The sequence below is a fragment of the Maylandia zebra genome, linkage group LG13, assembly GCF_041146795.1.
Source record: "Maylandia zebra isolate NMK-2024a linkage group LG13, Mzebra_GT3a, whole genome shotgun sequence".
In the NCBI taxonomy this organism is placed as follows: Eukaryota; Metazoa; Chordata; class Actinopteri; order Cichliformes; family Cichlidae; genus Maylandia; species Maylandia zebra.
The window spans coordinates 8141668-8162492 of NC_135179.1; the positions used below are offsets into that span (position 1 = coordinate 8141668).

Sequence of the window (20825 nt, forward strand, 5' to 3'; positions counted from 1 at the left end):
ATTTTTGTGGCAGAAGGTCAAGCAGAGATCTAACTTCTTTCCAGCAGTCATGATTGTAAGCACTCATGGAATAACTCTTAGCACAAAAACAGAGTGATTTAGAGGTCACACAAGAAATAATGAAAGAAGTGATACACAACTCTATTGGAAAATACATCCTTTATAAGCACTTTAGTTTAAACCATGAGGCAGTTTCTAAGACGAGCATGTAACATGTGCTTCTTTTTAGCAAATTAATGAATTTCCTTTGCAAAAGCGTTGCTATTTTTTTCTTCTTTTCAGGGCTTTGTAAAGTGCTCATTTTTGACCATCTAACAAAACTGAAAATCACTGGATATTTTACAGGACAAGCATGGCTATGCAGTCTTTGTTCAGCAGTGGCAACAGCAGCCTCTGTAAACGATAAGTGGTAATTACAAGATTCTAGTGCATTAAATTAAATGGTAAATGGACTGGTGCTTGTATAGAGCTTTATGTAGCACTCTTGTAACTGGGCACTCAAATTGCTCTTTACACCCATTCACTATATTCACCCATTCACAGTGTGCTTTATTCCATGCTTTCAAGTGGTTTCAAGCAAGCACAAGAGCACAAGATATGATATCCACATCTATTCATCTGCTGCTGAATAATTTTTGTTAATCAAGGTGCACCAACCTGTGGACATAGATTTGGGTTTAGAGAATATATCTTCAGCTTTTATTGAGGTTTCCATTTTTTTTTCATTAATTTGACCAGTATAAACAGTACAATCATAATTCATATTAATATAATAATTACAATTATTAGGCAATAATTCATTTTTTGTTGCTTTGCACTAATATAAGAGTTAAAAAAAAAAAAGACCAGCAAAATTAAATCAGATATATTAGCATAAACTTTATTCAATAAACCTTGAAGATATATAGCCAGATACACTTGCAACCATTAGGTGCATCTTTTTTGTACCTGGTTGGACTTGAAAAAATGTTCTCTAGTCTGATGATTCTCAATCTTCTATTGTCCAGTCTTGGTGAACTGTGAATTGTAGTCTCAGTTTCCTGTTCTTCCTCAGTGGCACCCAGTGTGGTCTTCTGCTGCTGTAGCCCATCTGCGTCAAGATGTGACATGCACCTCTGAATGCCTTAGCTCTACTGGTAACTTCCTATCAGCTCAAAGCAGCCTGGCCTTTCTTCTCTGACCTCTGGAATCACCAAGTCACTTTCACCCAACTACTACTCGCTGGATATTTTCTCATTTTCAGACCATTCTCTCTAAACCCTAGAGAAGGTTGTGTGGGAAAATCATCAGTTTCTGAAATACTCAGATCAGCCCTCTATCGCCAACAATCACGTCATGTTCAAAGTCAGTCACATTTATTCTCAGTTATAATGTTTTCCATAAATTAAAAAATACTAGTGCATTAAATTAAATAGTAAGTGGGCTGGTGATCTATATAGTATATAGTTAACTTTATGAGATTGTTTTGACCATGTCTACATGCTCACATGCATTGAGTTGGAACCATATGATGAAGTAATTTAACATATTCATTAAGCAGCAGTTGCACAGGTGCACCTATTAAAGTGATGAGTGTATTAAATGGTAACAATAATATCACTAAAATGTAGCTAAACAGATAATCCAGTGGCGAAAAGTTGGTCCCTCTGCATCTACATTGTAAAAAAAATCTTAAGTTACTTGCAATATGTTGAACAAGACCAGATGCTGAAAAACGAAATGAGCAACCACTGTGCAGTTGCATAGACGGAAAAACAAACTTAAATGTCTGCAGTGATGATGACGAGGATGTCTCTCTCTCCTCAGCAATATACGAGCAGTCCTGCGAGGCTTACAAACACAAAGGCAACATTTCGGGGTATTATTACATTGATGTGGACAGCAGCGGACCCATCAAGCCACAGCTGTTATACTGCAACATGACAGGTAGCTGATACACACATCAAAACACACACGCGTCAACATGCCTGGCGCACAATCTCTTCCCCTCTCTCTTTCATCCTGCCTTATTCTTCCTCTTTCAGTCCTGCATACATACAAATACAGATACAGGTGAAAATTAAAAATACACGCTTTCCCTTATTCTTCTTTCATTGCACCAGAGGACAACACATGGATGGTGATCCACCACAACAACACAGACCTAACGAGAGTCCAGCCATCACCAGAAGTGAATACACATGTAGTGCATTTTGAATATGCATCTGATGAGGAGCAACTAGCAGCAATCATAAGCCTATCAGAGCACTGCGAACAGGAAATTGCTTATCATTGCAGGAAGTCACGCCTACTCACCTCACCAGGTAAAGACCTTGGATGATCTTTAACGCCAAATTTATGTATTGTTGTGATGCAGTTTAAACAGGCAGTTGAAGTTATTTTGGACCAAGCATGGGTACTTCAAGACAATAGTTAAGACTCTTGCATAGTGTGTATTGTGTATCACATTGCATCATAACAGGTTTCTGTTTTTAATAATAATTAATTGTTTTTTATAATGTGAGATATGATCAACAGAATGTCTGTTTTACCTTTGACTCAAGGCAGCACAGGTCACTGTGGTTAGCACTGTTGCTGCACCGCAAGAAGGTCCTGAGTTCAATTCCACCATCAGGCCAGGGTGTACCCTGCCTCTCGCCCTATGACAGCTGCAATAGGCTCCAGCCTGACCCTAAAAAAGGATAAGTGGAAGCGAATGATTGGATGGACCTTTTGATTGAATTTACTACCATATAGTTGTGGTTGTGGTATAAAATCATTCAGTATAGCCATGTCTTTTTCTTTTTGTGTTTCTTTTTTTATTGATTACAATAGTCTACAAAAATGTGTCCCATTATAGAAACATAGCTACCATCTGGGGATCGGTCACTTGATATAAGTGATATGTCTGTGTGTTTCAGAGGGCTCTCCCCTCAGCTGGTGGGTAGGAGGCCCAGGTGTGGGACAAATGCACACTCACTGGGGCGGAGCTCCACCAGGGAGCCAGCAATGTGCCTGCAGTCTGCAAAATAACTGTGTGGACTCCAGATATCACTGCAACTGTGATGCTGACAGCAATGAATGGTACTGTATATCATAATACTCATATCAAAGCAATTATAGTGTGACGTGTTCCGCTATAAAAATAGCTCATATCCTCACTGCATTTATAAGTCACCAAATTTGCTGCCAGTGCAGCAGATTTTTGTAGGTGTGGCAGCTGCAAGAGCATAAATCAACAACATGTATTATCCTTTACAGTGAATCACATTTTATGCTAAAGATAGATATGTCTTTCCCTCCTCTAGTTTGGAGTTTGTTTTTAATAAAAAAAATTCTGCTCCTTATTTTTTAGGACTAATGACTCAGGCCTGTTGACCCATAAGGAGACACTCCCGGTTAGATCTCTGGTGCTGGGTGATATCCAGAGACCTGGCTCCGAAAGCACCTACAAGGTGGGACCTCTCCGTTGTCATGGAGACAGTAAGTCGAAATCAGAGTGCCAATGTCAGTTTGTCACTTTGTACATGTTTTTAAAATGATGCAGGTGTGTCATGTCAGAGTTGTAAACTCATTCCTGTACCTTGCTTCATGTTTAAAATGCTTTCATGCATTTTGCAGAAAATGTTTGGAATGCTGCATTTTTTGACAAGGAGACATCATACCTCCACTTTCCTACATTACATGGAGAGCTGAGTGCCGACATCTCCTTCCTGTTTAAAACCACTTCATCATCTGGTGTCTTCCTGGAAAACCTGGGCATCAAAGACTTCATTCGAATTGAACTCAACTGTGAGTAAAACCTCTCTGGTGAGATGTCTAATCTAGACTTCACTTAGATGTGAGTACAAACTGAGCAGGAAGAAGAGTCCTCCGAGTTAAAGTTTCATGTGGTTTTAACTCAGCCGAGGTGATGGTGTCCATCAACCCTTCAAAAGAAATACTTTACAGCAGCACTGCCATTTATTTCTCCTCCTCTGGGAAATCACAGAATTGTTGTTTTTGATGTTGTTGTTGCAGCCAGCTGCAGTGCTTTTATAACCACCAGAGCGTGTAGCTCTCTATCACTCTACTTAAAACACTGAACTACCATGTAAAAGAAACATTTGACCCACCTGCAGTCATTTATATCTGCTGGTGGAAGTCCCCACAGACATCCCTGCAGAGCAGACATTATGACCAGGGGTGCATATAAATGGTCTGTAGGTGTGCATGTGCTGTCAAAATAAAAAACGCGCACCAGATAAGAAGTTGCAACGCACGTTTGCGTACATAAGATTTTCTGGAGGGATTTTCACGGCATATTTTGCACCACATCTCTGTTCATTATTTGTTTGAAGGCAGCTCACCTCCAGTAACCACTTTTCCGAGAATACACACTTCTTTCGCGGTTCGGACTCCTTCTGAAATTTCTTTGGAGGTGGAGGAACACCAAAGTAATTGCTTAAAGGAGCTTCTTCGACTTTTTTAAAATTTCTAAACAAATGTCTGTCTTTCTCCAGAAAATCTTATGTACGTAAACGGGTGTTGCAACTTCTTATCTGGTGCGCGTTTTTTATTTTGACAGTGTATGCGCACCTGCGGACCACTTATGTGTACCCCTGAATATGACAACAGACTAGTCTAGCATAGTATTAAAAAAGAGATGCTGGCATGGTCTGTGTGTCAGTTTATGTGAACTTGCACTGAGAGCATATGATGTGCCGCTGTAGATCAGGAGGCAGTGCAGCCTGTCCAGTAATCAGAAAGAGTGTGGTTTGATCACGGGTCTCATGCTCAAAGTATCCCCAGGCAAACTACTGAATGCCCAGCATATCGATTGTGTGTGTAGTGTTATTGATAAAGTATGCAGAATAAAGTGGTGTATGCAATGTATGCTTGAATTGCCTTGTACAGCAAAAAGTGCTTCGAGTAGTAAGACTACAAAGGAGCTGTATAAATGCAAGTCTATATACTTACAAGTCTATTTACTATTGTAGTTCAGCTTGACTGAATTGCTCCAGTTCAAACACTGATGTGTGTGCTGTTGTTGCTTTCCTCTTTGTTCCTCTCTTGATGAGGTGCTTCACTTCATGTGATTGCAAAAGAAATCGAATCTACTAGAGATGGACCGATCCGATATTACGTATCGGTATCGGTCCGATACTGACCTAAATGACTGGATCGGATATCGGAGAAAAATAAAAAATGTAATCCGATCCATTAAATATCACGAAAGCACCTCACAAAACTTGCAACACGCCGTAACTCACCTCAGAACGTTAGCATGTCGGAGCAGTATGCATCACGTGATAGAGCGGCTGTGGCATGCGGGACCTGTCGGTGGTCTGGATAGCATTTGGAGCTTCGCTAGCAACCTGGCATTTCATCTCCGACAAAGTTATCCCCGAGAGAAGTAAAGCAAGTGTGTAAGTCCATCTCTGAATGTTTGTAAAGCATTCCTGCGTTAAGCTTAACGAGCGACTGCCTCTCGCTCTCCGGCTGCTACTTCAATCGTGAAACTGCTTAACGATCAGCTGATCAGCTTTTCTGTCGCGAGTCCGTCTTTGTTTTTGGCCCACTTTGCACCAGAAAGAGGAAACCAGCGGCTGAACAACAGCAGCACGTTTAAGCTTGATAAGCTGTTGTTAGAATTTATTTAATATTACTTTCTACTCGAGGATCTTTTTCTACGTAGCTGACACTGGTAACTGTGCAGGGGCGGATCTAGCAAAGTTTAGCCAGGGGGGCCGATAGGGCATTAACTGGGAAAAGGGGGCACAAAGACATACTTTTCTTTCTTATTCTCATTTAAAATGTCTAGCTTTTAATAAATAATTATCTGACACACAAAGTTTTAATTTGATGTAAAATGAATAGAAGTCAATTACTGTATATAGTGACTATTAAGTCTAATATATATACCCTAGTAAGCTATAGTACTTTTTCCTTTGGGAAGGTACCATCTGTGCAGTCTGCAATTTTGTTGAAGAAAGATGTTGAATCTATTTAATATTTCTTGAAAAATAATTGATTTCTGTGCATTTTTTTTCCACACTGCATCAAATTAAGGTTGATTACGTCGATTAAGCATCATGAGGTGGCGCGTGAGGGGTGGTTCCCTATTTTTTATTTATTTATTTTTGTTGTTGCTGGGAGTTGGAACCCTATTAGTTAGGTTGCTTAATATTTCTGCTAAGTACTCTTTAAAATACCAGAATAGGGAGGATGGTGTAGGTCTAAGTTTATTAGATTGATCAGTATTGCTGAACTATGAAATATTTTTTTTGTATACAGGTATAACAGAATAGCTTTAGTGTAGTTGTTGTTTTAAACTTGAGTATGAACTTGCAGACTTGCAAAATGCAGCAAGATATTTAAAAAAAACAGTTTTGTTGATTAAAAAACACTATATCGGATTCATATCGGTATCGGCAGATATCCAAATTTATGATATCGGTATCGGACATAAAAAAGTGGTATCGTGCCATCTCTAGAATCTACCGCTGTAGCTGGTTTTACCTTAAAAAGAAGTCCATGTAACTATATATGCTTAAGGCTAGCAATCAGATCTGACACTCGATTCAGTACTTTCACAGTATTTTGCCGTAAGGCTACAACTGTTGCACTGTAAGCAAGACAGTATCTGCAGTGTGGAGGTACTGTTACTTCCTTTCCTTTTTTATATTCTCTTATATTATTTGTTTCATTTTCTTTTCCAGACTAAGCAGCTAGCTCAACATGCAACATATTTCAGTTAGAATAATTAGAGCTTGAGTAATAAAAATGATGAAGGCAACAAAGCAATAAAGGAGAGCCGGTCCTGCTGAAGATAGAAAACAGGAAGAGGGAGAGCTAGCCTTGAACTTAGATGTGGATTGCTGCTCTCTGAACATCCAGAAAAGGGATTAGAGACTAACGGACTGATAGCAGGTGGATGAGGAGGTTATTTGGCCAGGGGAATGATGACAGAATTAAGAACAAACTGAGTTTGGTAGCATGGGAACTCAGAAGTGAGGAAAAGAAGAGAAAAGAATAAGGATCTTTTCAAATATCCTTTTTCCTACTTTCCTACCTGCCTGACGTTCCTTTTTTTTTTTTTTTTTTTTTTTTTTTTTTTTAAATGACATCAGAAACAGCAGTATGCGACATTACGTGATGGCAGAGCTTCAGTTCATCCTTTGTCATTTTTTTTTTTTTTTTTTTTTTTAATAAATAGGACAGGGGGAATGAATGAGAGAAAGAGGGGGAGAGAAAGAAAGAAAACCAAAGGGGAGAAGAGACGGTGAGAAGGGGGGGGAAGAGAGAGAAAAAAAAAAAGAACTCCTGGGTCACCTGTATGGAGAAAAAAAAAAAAACAAACAAAAAAAACAAACAGAGGAGACAGCAAACAACAAAGAGCAACATAATAATAGAGAAAACAAAGCACCATCACAATAAACTAGCTAGTCATAGATATCAATATTTACTAAATAATAAACGATATTGTGCAGCACGCAAGATAGACAGCGCACAGTGTGCTTTGAGGCAGCAGCCAAGAAAGCTTTAGTCCGCGTCTGTGAATACCCATGTGTGCATACCTGTGTGGATCAGCATGCTTGCATTCCAAAGGTTTCTCCATGTAATGATCTGCTAGGGAGTGTGGGGGGGCCACAGCCCCGTCCTCCAGGGTGTGAAGTGGGTATGGAGGAGATCAAAACTCCAGACATCCAGAGGCCCCCAGAACACAAGAGACCATGGAAGACCAACAGAGGGGCAGCCGCGCCACTGTTCCAGTAAGAGCTGAGGAGAGTCCCAGATGAGGGCTCGCCCAGCAGCCGCGGAGCAGAAGTCAGGGGGAGTTGCAGTGACGCGCCCGTGAGCTCCGCTGGCCCCCAGCTGTGCCTGAGTGACCGAGCCCCAGGCCGAGAGGCCGGGGGCACCCCACCTCCAAAGGGGCCCGAGCGAGCCCCAGGCCCCGACAAGCGGCCGCCAAGGAGTGAGCCGGTGTGTACCCGGACGCCCACCCCCAGATACAAAGAACCACCAACACACCGACACCTGAGGGAGTCCGCCACCGGCAGGGGAAGTGGTGGTGGGTGGAGATAGGCCTCCAAACCTTGGAGGGCCTGAGGTGTCCCCAGAGAGGTGGTGTCTGATACCCAACCTGACATATAGACACAGACATACGGGCACACACAGACACAAACATCCATTCCCACCCTCATGCTCTCATATGCACTCACTCCACACTCAACCAACGTGGAGACAGACATAAAGAGACGCTGTACACACAATCACACTCCCCAAGCGTACTCTACAAACCGGGTCTAGGTACCCTTGCCCCTGGAGGGGGGAATTGCACCCAGACCCAGGTGGTGTTACCCTTTTCCCTGCGGTGGGGAGAGGCAGACCACCCCGACTCCGCAGCAGCAGGGAGGCCCCACACCCCAGACCGCAGTCGGACGGCCAACTCCTCCTACTAGCCCCCCCGCTCCAGCAGGCCGCAGAGAATGGGGGTGGGAGAAGACTCCAAACCTCCCTCCACCCGCTCATTGTAGTGTTGATGCATATGTGTTCTAAGGTGCAATTAAAACCCAGGAGGGCATGGAGCTACCTGCCAAGGAGCAGCAGGTAAGCGCATAGTCCCTCCTGCTAGCCCTCAATGACTAAGTGTATTTAAAATTGAGAGGTGGGCAACGACGTCAGGGGTGAGGTATACACCCTGATGGTAATTTGGACTCCGTGATTGTGCCCACCCCCAAGATCCTATATGTATGTGTAATGAGAGTGTGAATAATGTGAATGTCTAAGTTGTGGGATAAAATTGAGGCAGAGGCAGCCAGAAGGGGACAGGGGGGGGGGTAGCCTCCTCTGCACCCTGGTGACATACCCCCACTCCAAGGCCCTGCATGTGTGAGTGGTTGTGGAGGAGCGGGAAGAGGGAGGCAGCTGGAGATGGGGAGGGAAGGAAGGGAGGGGCAGGTAACCCCTCCCTGGGGCCAGCTCCCCCGCTGACCCCAGTAGGCACTCCCACCCTTCGCGACCCGCCAGAGAAGGGGGGCCCAGGCCCATCAGACCGGGGCCCAGTGCAGTAGCGCCCTCCGGCTCCACAGAGCCCTGGACAGTCCACCCAACCCCACCACAGAGAAAACTGCACCCACCCCACCATCCACACATCTTCCAGACTACATAAGACGGTAAACGCCCAGGCTGAGATCTTCCTCCACCTCTCCTGTATCTCCCCCTCCCGCAGAGAGTTCCTGAAGAGAAGAAAGCTCCTGCAAGATGTGACCATCCCCCCCACCAGTTGAAGAGCCCCCCAGGCGGCTCGACGCACCGGCGGCACCCTGCTCCAGGGCCGGGCCCCCATGCACCCACCCGCCCACAACCCCGGCAACACACCAACCAGGACCCAAGCCCCCGAGGCCCGGCCCGGGCCCCAGCCCAGAGACAGAGCGCCCCCAGAACCTCACGCCCATCCCGGACCCACCCAGGGGCAGCCAGGTTGTCAGGTCAGTAACCCACGTCCGTCAGCACAGACCCTCCCCTAGCCCCGCTGCACGCAGCCGCGAGGAAACAGTCACCTGAGAGCCAACAGAGCCCCCAACCGGACGTGACCGCTACCCCGGGTTGAGCCCCCCAAGGAAGATGCCTCCGGGGAACCCCCCGACGCCCTAAGCCTGTCCCTACCCCCTCACCAATCACAACAGTGAAGGCGGGACCAAACTATGACCCCCCACCCCCACTAGGTGATGGAGCTGATAAAAGGGGCCCAGAGCAATTGATCTAATGTGGTGGCAGAGGCTGTGTCAAGACTAATGTAATCTAATAGATAATTTCTATATTGGTTAGAATTAAGATTATTTTTATTTTTCCAGTTCATGAGGACTGTTTTCTTGGCTATGCATAGGGCAGTGAAGATCATATGGGCTATATTCTTTTCTGAAGTGACATTATCTAAGCTGCCCAGTAGACACACTAAGGGGGAAGTTGGAATGTTACATTTCAGACACTTTGATAAGTCTTCACATATCTCGCGCCAAAACTTTTGCACTGGTGGACAGAACCAAAGAGCGTGGATGTAATTGTCTGGTGTATTGCCTTGACAGTGTGAGCAGTTGTTGGAAGATGTAAAGCCCATCTTGAACATCCGATGACCTGTATAGTGCACTCTATGAAGTATTTTGTATTGTATTAATTGCAGACTGTGATTTTTAATTAATTTAAAAGTTTTTAAGCAAATCTGAGACCAGAAGTTTTGGTCTAGGTTGACTGATAAATCTGCTTCCCACTTTGCAGTAGGAAGGGATATTGATTCATCTAATTTAGAAAGTGTTCTGTATATTTTAGATAATAATTTGGGGGATTTAAGAGTAAGAAAATGTGCCGCACTTAGTGGTGTTTGTAATTCAACTTGACTGAGGTTAAATTTCTTTTTTACTATGGATTTAATTTGTTGATATTCTAAAAACCTTGTCTTGTTGATCCCATATTGTTCAACTAGTCTGTCAAATGGAATAAATTCTGTTCCCTCTAATATATGTTCTAAGTATTTAATTCCTTTACAACTCCATTCTGGGAAATTAATCATATTATTGTTTTGTAATATGTCAGGGTTATTCCAGATAGGTGTACGTTTGCATGGGATTAATGAAGACTCCGTTATTTTTAGAAACTCCCACCATGCTGTTAGAGAAAAGCTGATGTTGATACTTTTAAAGCATTCATGTCTTTTGATGTTTGAGCTAATAAATGGCCTGACGTTCCTTAAAAGCAAACCCTGAAAAGAATTTTAAAATGGCAAACATTTACAGCATATATATTTTTGACATAATTTCTCCTCCTGTGAACACCATGAATTCCTTGTACAAGACTGATTCTTTTACTACTTAAGTGATATATTTCTTCATATTACTTAGGTAGTAAAAGAACTTCCCCAGGATGAGGCTTGTCCTGAGTTCCTAAAGGCTCTGGATGTTATAGGGCTGTCTTGGTTGACGCAGCTCTTCAATGCTGCATCGAGATCAGGGGCGGTACCTCTGGTTTGGCAGACCAGGATGGTGAAGACCGAAGGGTGTGTTCCAACTATATGGGAATCACAGGTTCAACCTCCCCAGGAAAGTCTGTGCCAGGGTGCTGGAAAAGAGAGTCCATCTGTTTATCGAACATCAGATTCAGGAGTTGTCGTCCAAGGTTGCAGAACACTGGACCAGCTCTTTACCCTCTCAGGGAAATTTGAGGGTGCATGGGATGTACTTCTGGAGTATGGGGTGTCTGCCCCATTCTTTGCAAGAGCTTGGTCCACATAGCTAGCAATAAGTCAGACTCATTCTGGTAGGTGTGGACTCCACCAGGGCTGCCCTGGGTGCTGGCCCACCTTGGTGTTTCCCCAGAGAAGCTGGAGGAGGTGGTCAGGGAGAGTGAGGTCTGGGCTTCTCCAATTAGGCTGCTGGCCTTGTGAAGCAGAAGAAGATGGATGGACATTGACTCTACATCAATAACTTTAGCTTGTTTCTGTGAAAACAAACTAGTGCTTTATCTTTGTAGCTGGTTGTCACAACTACAGTACTTCATTTTTATCTTCCAAAGTTGTCAGCAGTTTTATGTGACATGCTTACGAGCTGCTTGGTGTCAGGTTGTGTTTGCATCACTTAGGTGATACATTACTTCAGCCTGAAAGTGTTTTTTCTCATCAGAGTTCCAGTGGTGCTCGTGTGTCAGCTGCCTCTGTTCCTTATCTTTCTTCCACAGATGATGTACTGTAGTTCTAACAGAGAATGAGGACTTCAGAGTGAGCATGCTGACAAGTAAAAGGGGAAAGCAAGAAAGAGTTTAGCAAGATAAAAGATCCTTTGTGGTTCCACTATAAAACAACACAAAGTTGCTGGTGTTCAAAACAAAGGAACATGCTCTACTGGTAATAATTCCTGGCATGCAAACAACTTGATGTGATCAGATTTGGCTATGAAAATGTTGCTCTGTGTCCTTTCTTTGTATTTTCTGGGGGAAAATAAATAAATATGACAGACAGATGACAAATTAAAGGACATTGTAGTGAGTGGATGCAGTGGCTGTGTTTAGCTGTGGATAGTGTTTTACTGGCATGGTTTGTGTCCACCTGTCTCTTCAGTTTAAAAGGTTATTGTAAATCAATACAAAATGGCTTTGAGTTGATCACCTTTAACCCTTTAAGACCTACCATAGAACCAAGTTCGCCAGAGCTTATATTATATTTTTACATGCTGTGGAGCCATTTTTGGGAGCATTTCAAGTTGCTATACATCAATACAACCATTATAGCCCAAACTTTAATAATATGTCTGCATTAGGTGCATAGTAATTACATAAATTGCAAAAAAGTGCAATAAACTACAAAAAAATTGAAAATCGTTTTTGTTTTTTTAACATATATTTCTAGTTAGAGAAATTTAAGAGGCTTATCCCTCAAAACTGTAAATACAAAAAAGTTACACAAACTAGTTTCCCACCACAGGAAATTTATTTTGAGTGTCTTCATAGTTTTATTTTTGAAATACACCAATTTTTATATACTGCAGGAAAAACGAAAATAAATATTATAGTGCAAATTTGCAAAATAACAGCATATGCATCAAAATAAACTATTTCCAGCAGTGCAATATGAGTCCTAAGCATCCCAGAAACGACACAGAAAGTCATAAACTCAAACATAACTTTTTAAAACACATAACAAGTAAAACACAAGCTCATAAGGGCCCGATCGTAAAAAACTACATTTCCGCAAAATGACGTCACTTCCGGTTTCGGGCAGGTCATGCGGTCATGTGATAGTTCGCGCTGATGGACGTAGGAAGTGTTACAAACAGCTGATGGATCGGCGAAGCGTGTTTCTGGAATATCATGTTTTTGTTGCTGCAAGTGATTTTTATGCAGTTTTTGCAAAGCTATATGTGGAAGGAAACTGTGACCTAGGACAAGCTGATGGCATAAGATGTAAGTACAACTCCTCCAGTTTCATATGCAAAAAAAATTATTGTGCTAGCTTAAGTGGTTGCAGAGCTACCGGGATTTAAAAATAGTTACGCAAAACAGAGCGTGCCCGCTCCGATCGGCTGTAAAGGGTTAACCTACCTGAGTCAGAGACTCACCAGGCAAGGCAGGAAACTGCAGTGGGCTGCCAAACTTTAAGCTTTAGCAGTGGCAATGCTCAAAATTTGCAGTGACAGTGGGAGAGACCTGACTTGACCTGGCCCCGCCTGACTCAACTCATTCTGCTTACCGACCGAATGCAGTCTTTGAGCCTGAGGGACATACTGTAATAAACAGCATTTGCACAAATCATGGCCCCCAACCAATATTCACAATGTTTTTAGATGGTGTCAAAATAGTTATAACATAACTATGATGAATGCTGGTTGTAGAGGCCTCCTGTGAATTGTTGCCTGGCGCCTCAACCGACTCTAGAATTACCACTGAACAAAGCGGTCTCCTCCAAGGTGGAAGTGCTCCCATCCATATGATGTTAGAAAATGATTTGAATCATATGCTATGGTCTTTGCAGTCATCAGAACTCAAGCCACCTGAAAGTCTATTTGAGTTTCTGCAGAGAATCAATACCAAGATGCAGTGAAGGTCTTCTTTTGGCAAGGTAATAGCTCAATACATTAGTAGGATAATATTTTTTCCTTTACACTTGTTACCCACCATTAATTAGTTAGAGGTTAGACAAACAAAAGCTCACTCAGTTAAATCATGCAAATAATGAGCACATCTTTGTGTGTGAGCTGCCTTGTGTGCAGGGCAACAAGTACCAAACAAGCTGCAGGAAGGTACAGGAGACACAGAAGGTGCTTCTTACATGTTCTAAAATAAGTCTTATTTTTCTTTCCTCTCTGATGCAGCCTCCAATGAGGTCCTCTTCTCCTTTGACGTGGGTAATGGTCCATTGGAGGTTTCGGTGAAAGCTGGATCACCTCTGAATGACAACAGGTGGCATCGTATTCAAGCCGAGCGAAACGTTAAAGAGGCATCGCTTCGCCTCGACGAGCTTCCTGCTGTCACGCAGGAGGCGCCGGCTGATGGGCACATCCACCTGCAGCTGAACAGCCAGTTATTTATAGGTGTGCAATCAATTCAAAGCTGCTTTTTTTGAGGTCCCAACAAAAACAATGCGACATTTGGTTTTTACTCATGTAATTATTATTAGAGATTAGGATTTCTTTCATTTCAGTCCATGCTTGTTGTTGGAGCTGTCAGATTTCTACTTTTATTTCTTAAACTTTTTCAAATAGTCTGTTTTCTGCTCGGTCTTTGTTTCATTGTGTCCCTTATTTTTACACACAAAACCGCTCTGTGCTCATAGGGTACATTTTCATTGACCCCCTGGGAGGTTGGTGGATTTGCATTCTCGTCACAGAATATATAATCTTCCACGACTCCACACTTCCCTCATAGTGCACAAAGAACATATTGCATTGTCTGCTTATTGATCCGCATTGATGCTGACAGGTTTAAACAAGTCCACAGTAAAGCAGTTCTTGTTTCTAAACCTTACTTCGATATAAGCTTAATAGACTTAATAGAAAATCCCCACAAAGTGATAGAAATTCCCTGGGGATGTGTAGAAAAAAGTCACAGTTTTGTGGTCAGTGTCCTTGCAATAACCTTGGTAGAGTGTTTGAACTCAGTCCATTAGTTAAGGTAGTCATTTCCTGACAGGTCCTGATGAAACTCTTGGCCCTGATACGAACCTCATCAACTCTGCAGCCATGGGAAACTGTTTATCTCATCATAACAGTCTTGAGATTGCCAGTTTGGCAGTCTGAGACAATTATAATGTTGCAGAGCGTGAACTCTGAGGACAGCTGGAGGTTGTGATGCGAAAACTCAGAAAACAATAACTTTTTGAGTTTAAATTCTGACCTGGAAGGAAAAAAAAAACATTTTCCTGTCACTGTCAGCCAACCAGACAGGACAAGCAGACTGTCAGAGCGATTGGCAGGTCGCTAACTTTCTAGATAACAACAATCAGCTTGGTGCTGGGTGAGCAGAGCCACAGCCAGTGAAATGTCAATTTCTGGAATTTTTCACCTGCCAGTTTGGGTTTCATTGTGCTTCATTTTAAAAATTCAGTATGAAACCGATGACAGGCCTTTTTTTCTTGGAGGTTGATAACACAGATTGTTTGTCATTCATGCGTGTCTGTACAGTATGAATGCATAAAAATCATATAGGTAGTGTTTTAGATTAAGATAAATTACATCTAAAAAGATAAAGCACTGCAAATATGTCTCCTAAGTTGCATTGTCCTGCAGCACTTTTATTTCACTGTGAATGATAAATATATAAAAATAAACTGGTTAAAATAGAGTTACATTCAGTTACATTCATAACTTTGTTAGTTCCAATTATCAAAATGTTGCATCTCTTTTTCACCTATTCATCAGGTAAATCCTAGACAACCTAAGACCAGGTGGCTAAAAAATGTTCCCACAGATTGCCACAGTTAGAAAAGGTGTTTTCTTTTTTAAATTAGCAATAGATACATCAGCTTTCAAGAAGGGAGCCTTTCTGCATGTGCAAGAACCATATTTGCTAGATTAGTTTTATGGCAACTGTTTCTCAAATGCGAGGATTTGTGATTTATGCCACTGTGTTTAAATATATTTTGGGTCTTGGACAAACCTGCAATTTTTAACTTGTTCTCAAGGCAACTGTTAAATGTTTAAACATCACTGGGATTATATTATTTCACGTTGGTGGTTTGCACAGAAACATAAGTAGAATAAAATAGACAACAGAGAAAATTCATTACAGTGTATGCTTTTTTTTTCTGTGTGTCTCCTGTGTGTTCAGGAGGCACAGCTTCAAGGCAGAAGGGCTTTCGAGGTTGCATCCGCTCTCTGCAGTTGAATGGCGTCACTCTGGACCTGGAGGAGAGAGCAAAGATCACCCCTGGGGTTCAGGCAGGATGCCCAGGCCATTGTAGCAGCTACGGCTCGCTGTGCCAAAATCAGGGTCGCTGTGTGGAGAGACCCACCAGCTTCTCCTGCGACTGCAGCTCATCCGCTTACACTGGACCTTTTTGCAACAAAGGTACAGAGACTTGGTCTTCAAGCTCAAAGATGCACAATGTCAAATTGAAAATTACATTAAAAATCACTTAAAAGCTTAAATTTGGGGTTTAATAATATGTAGCCTTGGGTCACTTTAGCAGTAGTGCAGTTCTTGTTCTTCCTCTATCAAAAGTCACATAATCCAAATTAACACAGGAACCTGAAGAATGAGTGTATCTTTTGAAATTTTTAAAAACCCAGTCAGCATCTCTTGAGCAACTGTAGTTGCTGACCTCCAACACAGCCACCTTCATATGCTCTACAGTGCAGCACTTGGATGGCCTATAAATAAAACACATATACAGTAATGTCATATATAAGTGAGGTCACACCCAGCTGTGCTGGGGCACACTCTGCATACTCTACTGTATATACACAAGGATTAGCTGAGAGGTTTGGTTTGTACATGTAGATGTACGACGACCAGTGTTGGAGACCAAAGTACAACCAAAAGTATTGCTATGATGTGCATCAGACGTGTGCTGTTTTTGCCTTTGAAATAGTAGTTTTAAAGATAAAGATTAGGAGATGCATCATAGACAAGTTGCACTTATCGACACTACTGTAATTGATTGTGACATGTTGGCCTTTCTGTTTATATTTATGAATTAGACAGGAATTATTTGCTAACCTTTAGCAATCCGTTTGAGAGTGATTGCAATCAGTCAAAGCTGGACAGCAATAGGAGACAAGTTGCTTCCCAATCAAAAGGCAATCAAAAGTGGTAACCCAGAGGCAGTGTCACATGCCCAACTTCAGATTAACTATTTGCAACTACTTGTAATCAGTTGGTGAATGTGTACAAACTCAATTAAAACTTATTTCTAAAACACAAACAAGGTCAAAAAGTGCCTAAAATCAAGAGAAAATATAAATAAATAAAACAAATGAATGAACAACACTGTTAGAACATAAAAGATACAAGCTTACCAGCTACCTTTTCTATCACCTTAAAGCTACCAGTTTTTCCTGTCTTTAGCAGGTTGCTGTCCTATTTTCGGTTTAGTGTGACTGAGACATAGTGTACTATCACTTGTGTCTTCATTCTGAAAGGCAAAACTAAGTTTTAAAATCTACTCAAATCCTTTTTAAACTATGATGAAAAAGGATCAGTACCGCTGCTGACCAACACTGCTGCATGCAGGTGTATTTGATGTGGCATCTGCCGTCAAATCGAAGCCAAAATGCTTCGCATTCATTTTGGCTTGGTCCCGGCACTGAGAGTGCAAAAGCTTGCAACCTTAATGGCAGGAGTAAAGCCAGCCCAGGCAGGAGGAAAAGATAAGAGCCAAAGAGGAGACGTATTGATGTGGTGAGAGAGGAAGATCAGTTATGTTGACTTCTTAAAGAAGCCAAAAGAAGAGGAGGATTTTAAAATGGAAACCAGAAGCTTTGTGAAGATTTTCAACTGAACTTTTCTGACAAATGTTTCATTTTCCGAAAACTGTCAGTAAAGAAGCCCCTGCTGGGCATCCTGATGGAGGGATTCTGTCATAACACTAGTGCGCACCCATACTTCTTTTTATTTAAGTTATCAGAGAAATATTGAGTCATTACATCGGCATAGTAACACAGCTTATCTATATTCAGTTATTAACAATCCCAGCTGTGTTGCTTGTTATAACTCTGCATTTTTATCTACAGTGGAAATCATAACTCTGACATCCAACTCTGTTATAATTAGAGAGCCAGATTTGTTGTTTTTTTTTTCACCTGTCAGCTGGTTTCCTGTGGCTGCCTTTTCACCAGCTCACTAATTAGGTGTTGTCAATGAAACAGAGGCACAGCACATTTAAATACATGAATCATTGATATTGTCTCTTGTGAGATTAGTTGTCAGTATAAAGACATATTATTTATAGCCATGTAAATCATACTATACAGTATCTGCAGAATGATGTGGTTCAGTGAAATGACACGACTGGGATAAAATGTTTCCGGGGCTTATTTATCAGGTATAATGTGTATGAAATGGTAAAGAAATGCTTGATGTGAGGAAGAAGAACTCCTAGCTAAAATCTAAAAGCTCAAGTAAAATCTTTCACAGCTTGTAAATTAATCATCTACATATTAAAATATAATGCCCGCCACAACTACTGCATAACTGCTGTAACTTCTATGTTTGTAATTCAATTTATCGACTTACTCCCTACAGAGGTTTCAGCCAGCTTCAAGTCAGAAACATCAGTCACCTATGCCTTCAAGGAGCAGATGGTGAACGAGCTAAACAGGAGCAGCAGCAGCAGCAGCTCCTTCCCCTCCTCCATCTACTCTGACATAACCCTAAAAGCAGAAAATGTGTCCCTGAGCTTCAGGACCAGCCAGAGTCCTGCTCTGCTCCTGTACGTCAGCTCCTACCACAGAGAGTACTTTGCTGTGCTGCTCAGCAAGCCAGGTGAGCACTGAGATCCTCTCTGTATTTTTAATAAGGAAAGTGTTCTTGCATCAAATACTTTGACTTGGCCTTTATAAAATAACCATGACCTTTTGTTGCTTATATTTATAAGTTGTAACAGTGGTGTTGTAGCATAAGGCAAAAATTGTAGCATCAGTTTCCTGTTTTTAGCTCGCAGGAGTGGCACCCAGTATGGTCGTCTGCTGCTGTAGCCCATATGATTCAGGGTTTGAGTTGTTATTTGCGTTACTGTTGCCTTACTATCAGCTCGATCAGTCTGTCTATTCTCCTCTGACATCAACCAGATGTGTTCAGTATTTACTCTTTTTTTAGACCGTCTCTGTAAATCCTAGAGATGATTGTATGGGGAAAATCCCAGTAAATCACCTGCTTCTAAACCAGTAAGCTTCAGAACCAGCCTGGACAGTCTCATTCAAAGTCAATGAAATCTCTTTCCTTCCCTGTTTTAATGCTCAGTTTCATCAAAATGTAGACATGGTCATGGTCAATGGGCCTCCATGTTGCTACCATTTGATTGGCTGATTGCGTATTTGCCTTAGTGAGCAGTTGAACAGGTGTAACTAAAAAAAAAAAGTGAGGAGTGTTACAAAAAATGAAACGTTTTTTCAGTCTTATCAAAATAACAGATTTAAATGGATTTCTAAAGCTATTTATTGGTGTTTCTGTAATAGGCATGTAATAGTGAATGACATCAAAATCAAGAATTCAGGCTATGAAGGCCTCATCCATAATTTCAGCTCGTCTCCGTTTGTCATCCTTCTTTTTTTTAATACGACGAGTCTTCCTGCCCTCACTCACCTTCTTTTTCCTATCATCAAGTTCCCCTCTTCTCTATTCCTGTTCACTTCTGTGTTTAATCAACTCACTGTGAGTTCAGCCAAAGAAAGAGACAAGAGGGGCCCATCTGAGTCGGAAAGGACAAAGAAGGCTGACAGACCTATTGAAAGTGGGATACCACCTAAATTAGCTGTAAATAGACTGCGAATCGGCTGCTTTAATAACCCAGGAGGAAGCTGATGACCAGGAGGTCACACAGTTTCCATGGTGATCAGGTAGTCAACATGACAATAAACTGAAGCACCCCATTAAAACTCTTGGACAAGCCTTTTCTGGTGAAAAGACTCTGTGCCAAGACTGCGAGCAGCTTGGTTGATGTGTCGCTGCTGCTGCTGTGCTGTTACTGCACCTGTGTAACATTTTTATTTTTGCTGTAGTTTTAAACAGGAAGATTATATTTCATCGCATGTCTAAATAAAGGATACGTCTGCTGAAATTCAGCACTTTTGTGATCGTCAATAAAAAAGATGATCAAGCCAATGATTAACCAATCTACCACCATGTTTTGGTGGGGCACTTGGGTCAGAAGGCAAAGTTGGTCCCTGTCTCCTCTTGACTGCATGTTGAAATGTTCTAGAAAAAAGTAAGATACAAAGGTCTGTAAAATGGCATTGTAGTGTGAAAGTGCTTTAAATGGTCAGTAAGGCTAAAAAGTACTGCATGAACACCAGTCTATGCACCATTACAATTGACACCAATCAATATTTTCAGGTCTTGTTCTCTGCTGTCGTAAAGAGAGGCGAGTGTGAAGTCGTACACCAGATTGATTAAACTATTCCTGGATCTGTTCTTTGACAGAAAATGTCATCAGCTTCATCCTTTTGGCAGTTTTAGCCCACACCACACACATTGAGATGATTCTGGGACCGTAAACATGGTTTGCACTGTATTTGAATTTTAGTGGAAAAGTCAGCTCGTGAAATTTATCTTACTAATATTCAGTGTTTTGTTATGAAGCTAATGTTGTCTTGTAGGCTAACAGCTGTGAGTGAACACAGGTTTTGAAAATCCTGATGCTGAAGAATTTAGAGCTTAAAGCATTGCATTCAGGGAGCTACAATAGTGAAAATTATACTGAATACAGCTTGAATGTGGTAGTATCATTACATAATTTACCATAATTATACTTTTTTCTTGTTTTAAAAAGGTTAGAAGGAAGGGGCTTGTCTTCGGTAGCTGACTGAAATTCCTTTTATAAGCCGTGTTTCCACTTTTACGCTTATAATTCGTGAAACCAGTTGTTAAATCAGTGAGGCTCCACCTTCACTTTCAACCATTTAATATCAGACTGCTGAAATGACAGAATTAATACCTCTTATTTCATCTTGTTTATCTAATAACTCCACCGCTGAGCACATGTGGTTAATAAGTACATAAGAGGTAACAGGTGCACTGAAATTTGGGATTCATTCGTGAAAGAGTGATTTGACTGTCTGTAAACAGACTTATTCTAGTTTAGACCCATCTAGTAAAAGCATGGAAATGCCTTTTCCCACACTTGAACTGTTATTTCTACAGGAAAATGTGTTTTAGACAGC

At 41.6% G+C, this 20825-nt stretch overlaps 1 protein-coding gene across 3 annotated transcripts in view; it reads left to right on the forward strand.

Annotated features, from left to right (window-relative positions):
* LOC101474016 (contactin-associated protein-like 4) overlaps positions 1-20825 on the forward strand; it is an 87387-nt gene that overhangs the window by 55793 nt on the left and 10769 nt on the right. For all 3 annotated transcript variants that reach the window (XR_013101333.1, XM_076891468.1, XM_004553489.3), the window contains exons 12-19: positions 1807-1926; positions 2103-2303; positions 2901-3063; positions 3335-3462; positions 3601-3771; positions 13821-14039; positions 15775-16014; positions 18190-18429. Coding sequence is in view for 2 of the 3 variants with exons in the window: in XM_076891468.1 (XP_076747583.1) it covers positions 1807-1926; positions 2103-2303; positions 2901-3063; positions 3335-3462; positions 3601-3771; positions 13821-14039; positions 15775-16014; positions 18190-18429 (1482 nt within the window). In the remaining variant the exon portion in view is untranslated. The remainder of the gene's footprint in view (positions 1-1806; positions 1927-2102; positions 2304-2900; positions 3064-3334; positions 3463-3600; positions 3772-13820; positions 14040-15774; positions 16015-18189; positions 18430-20825) is intronic.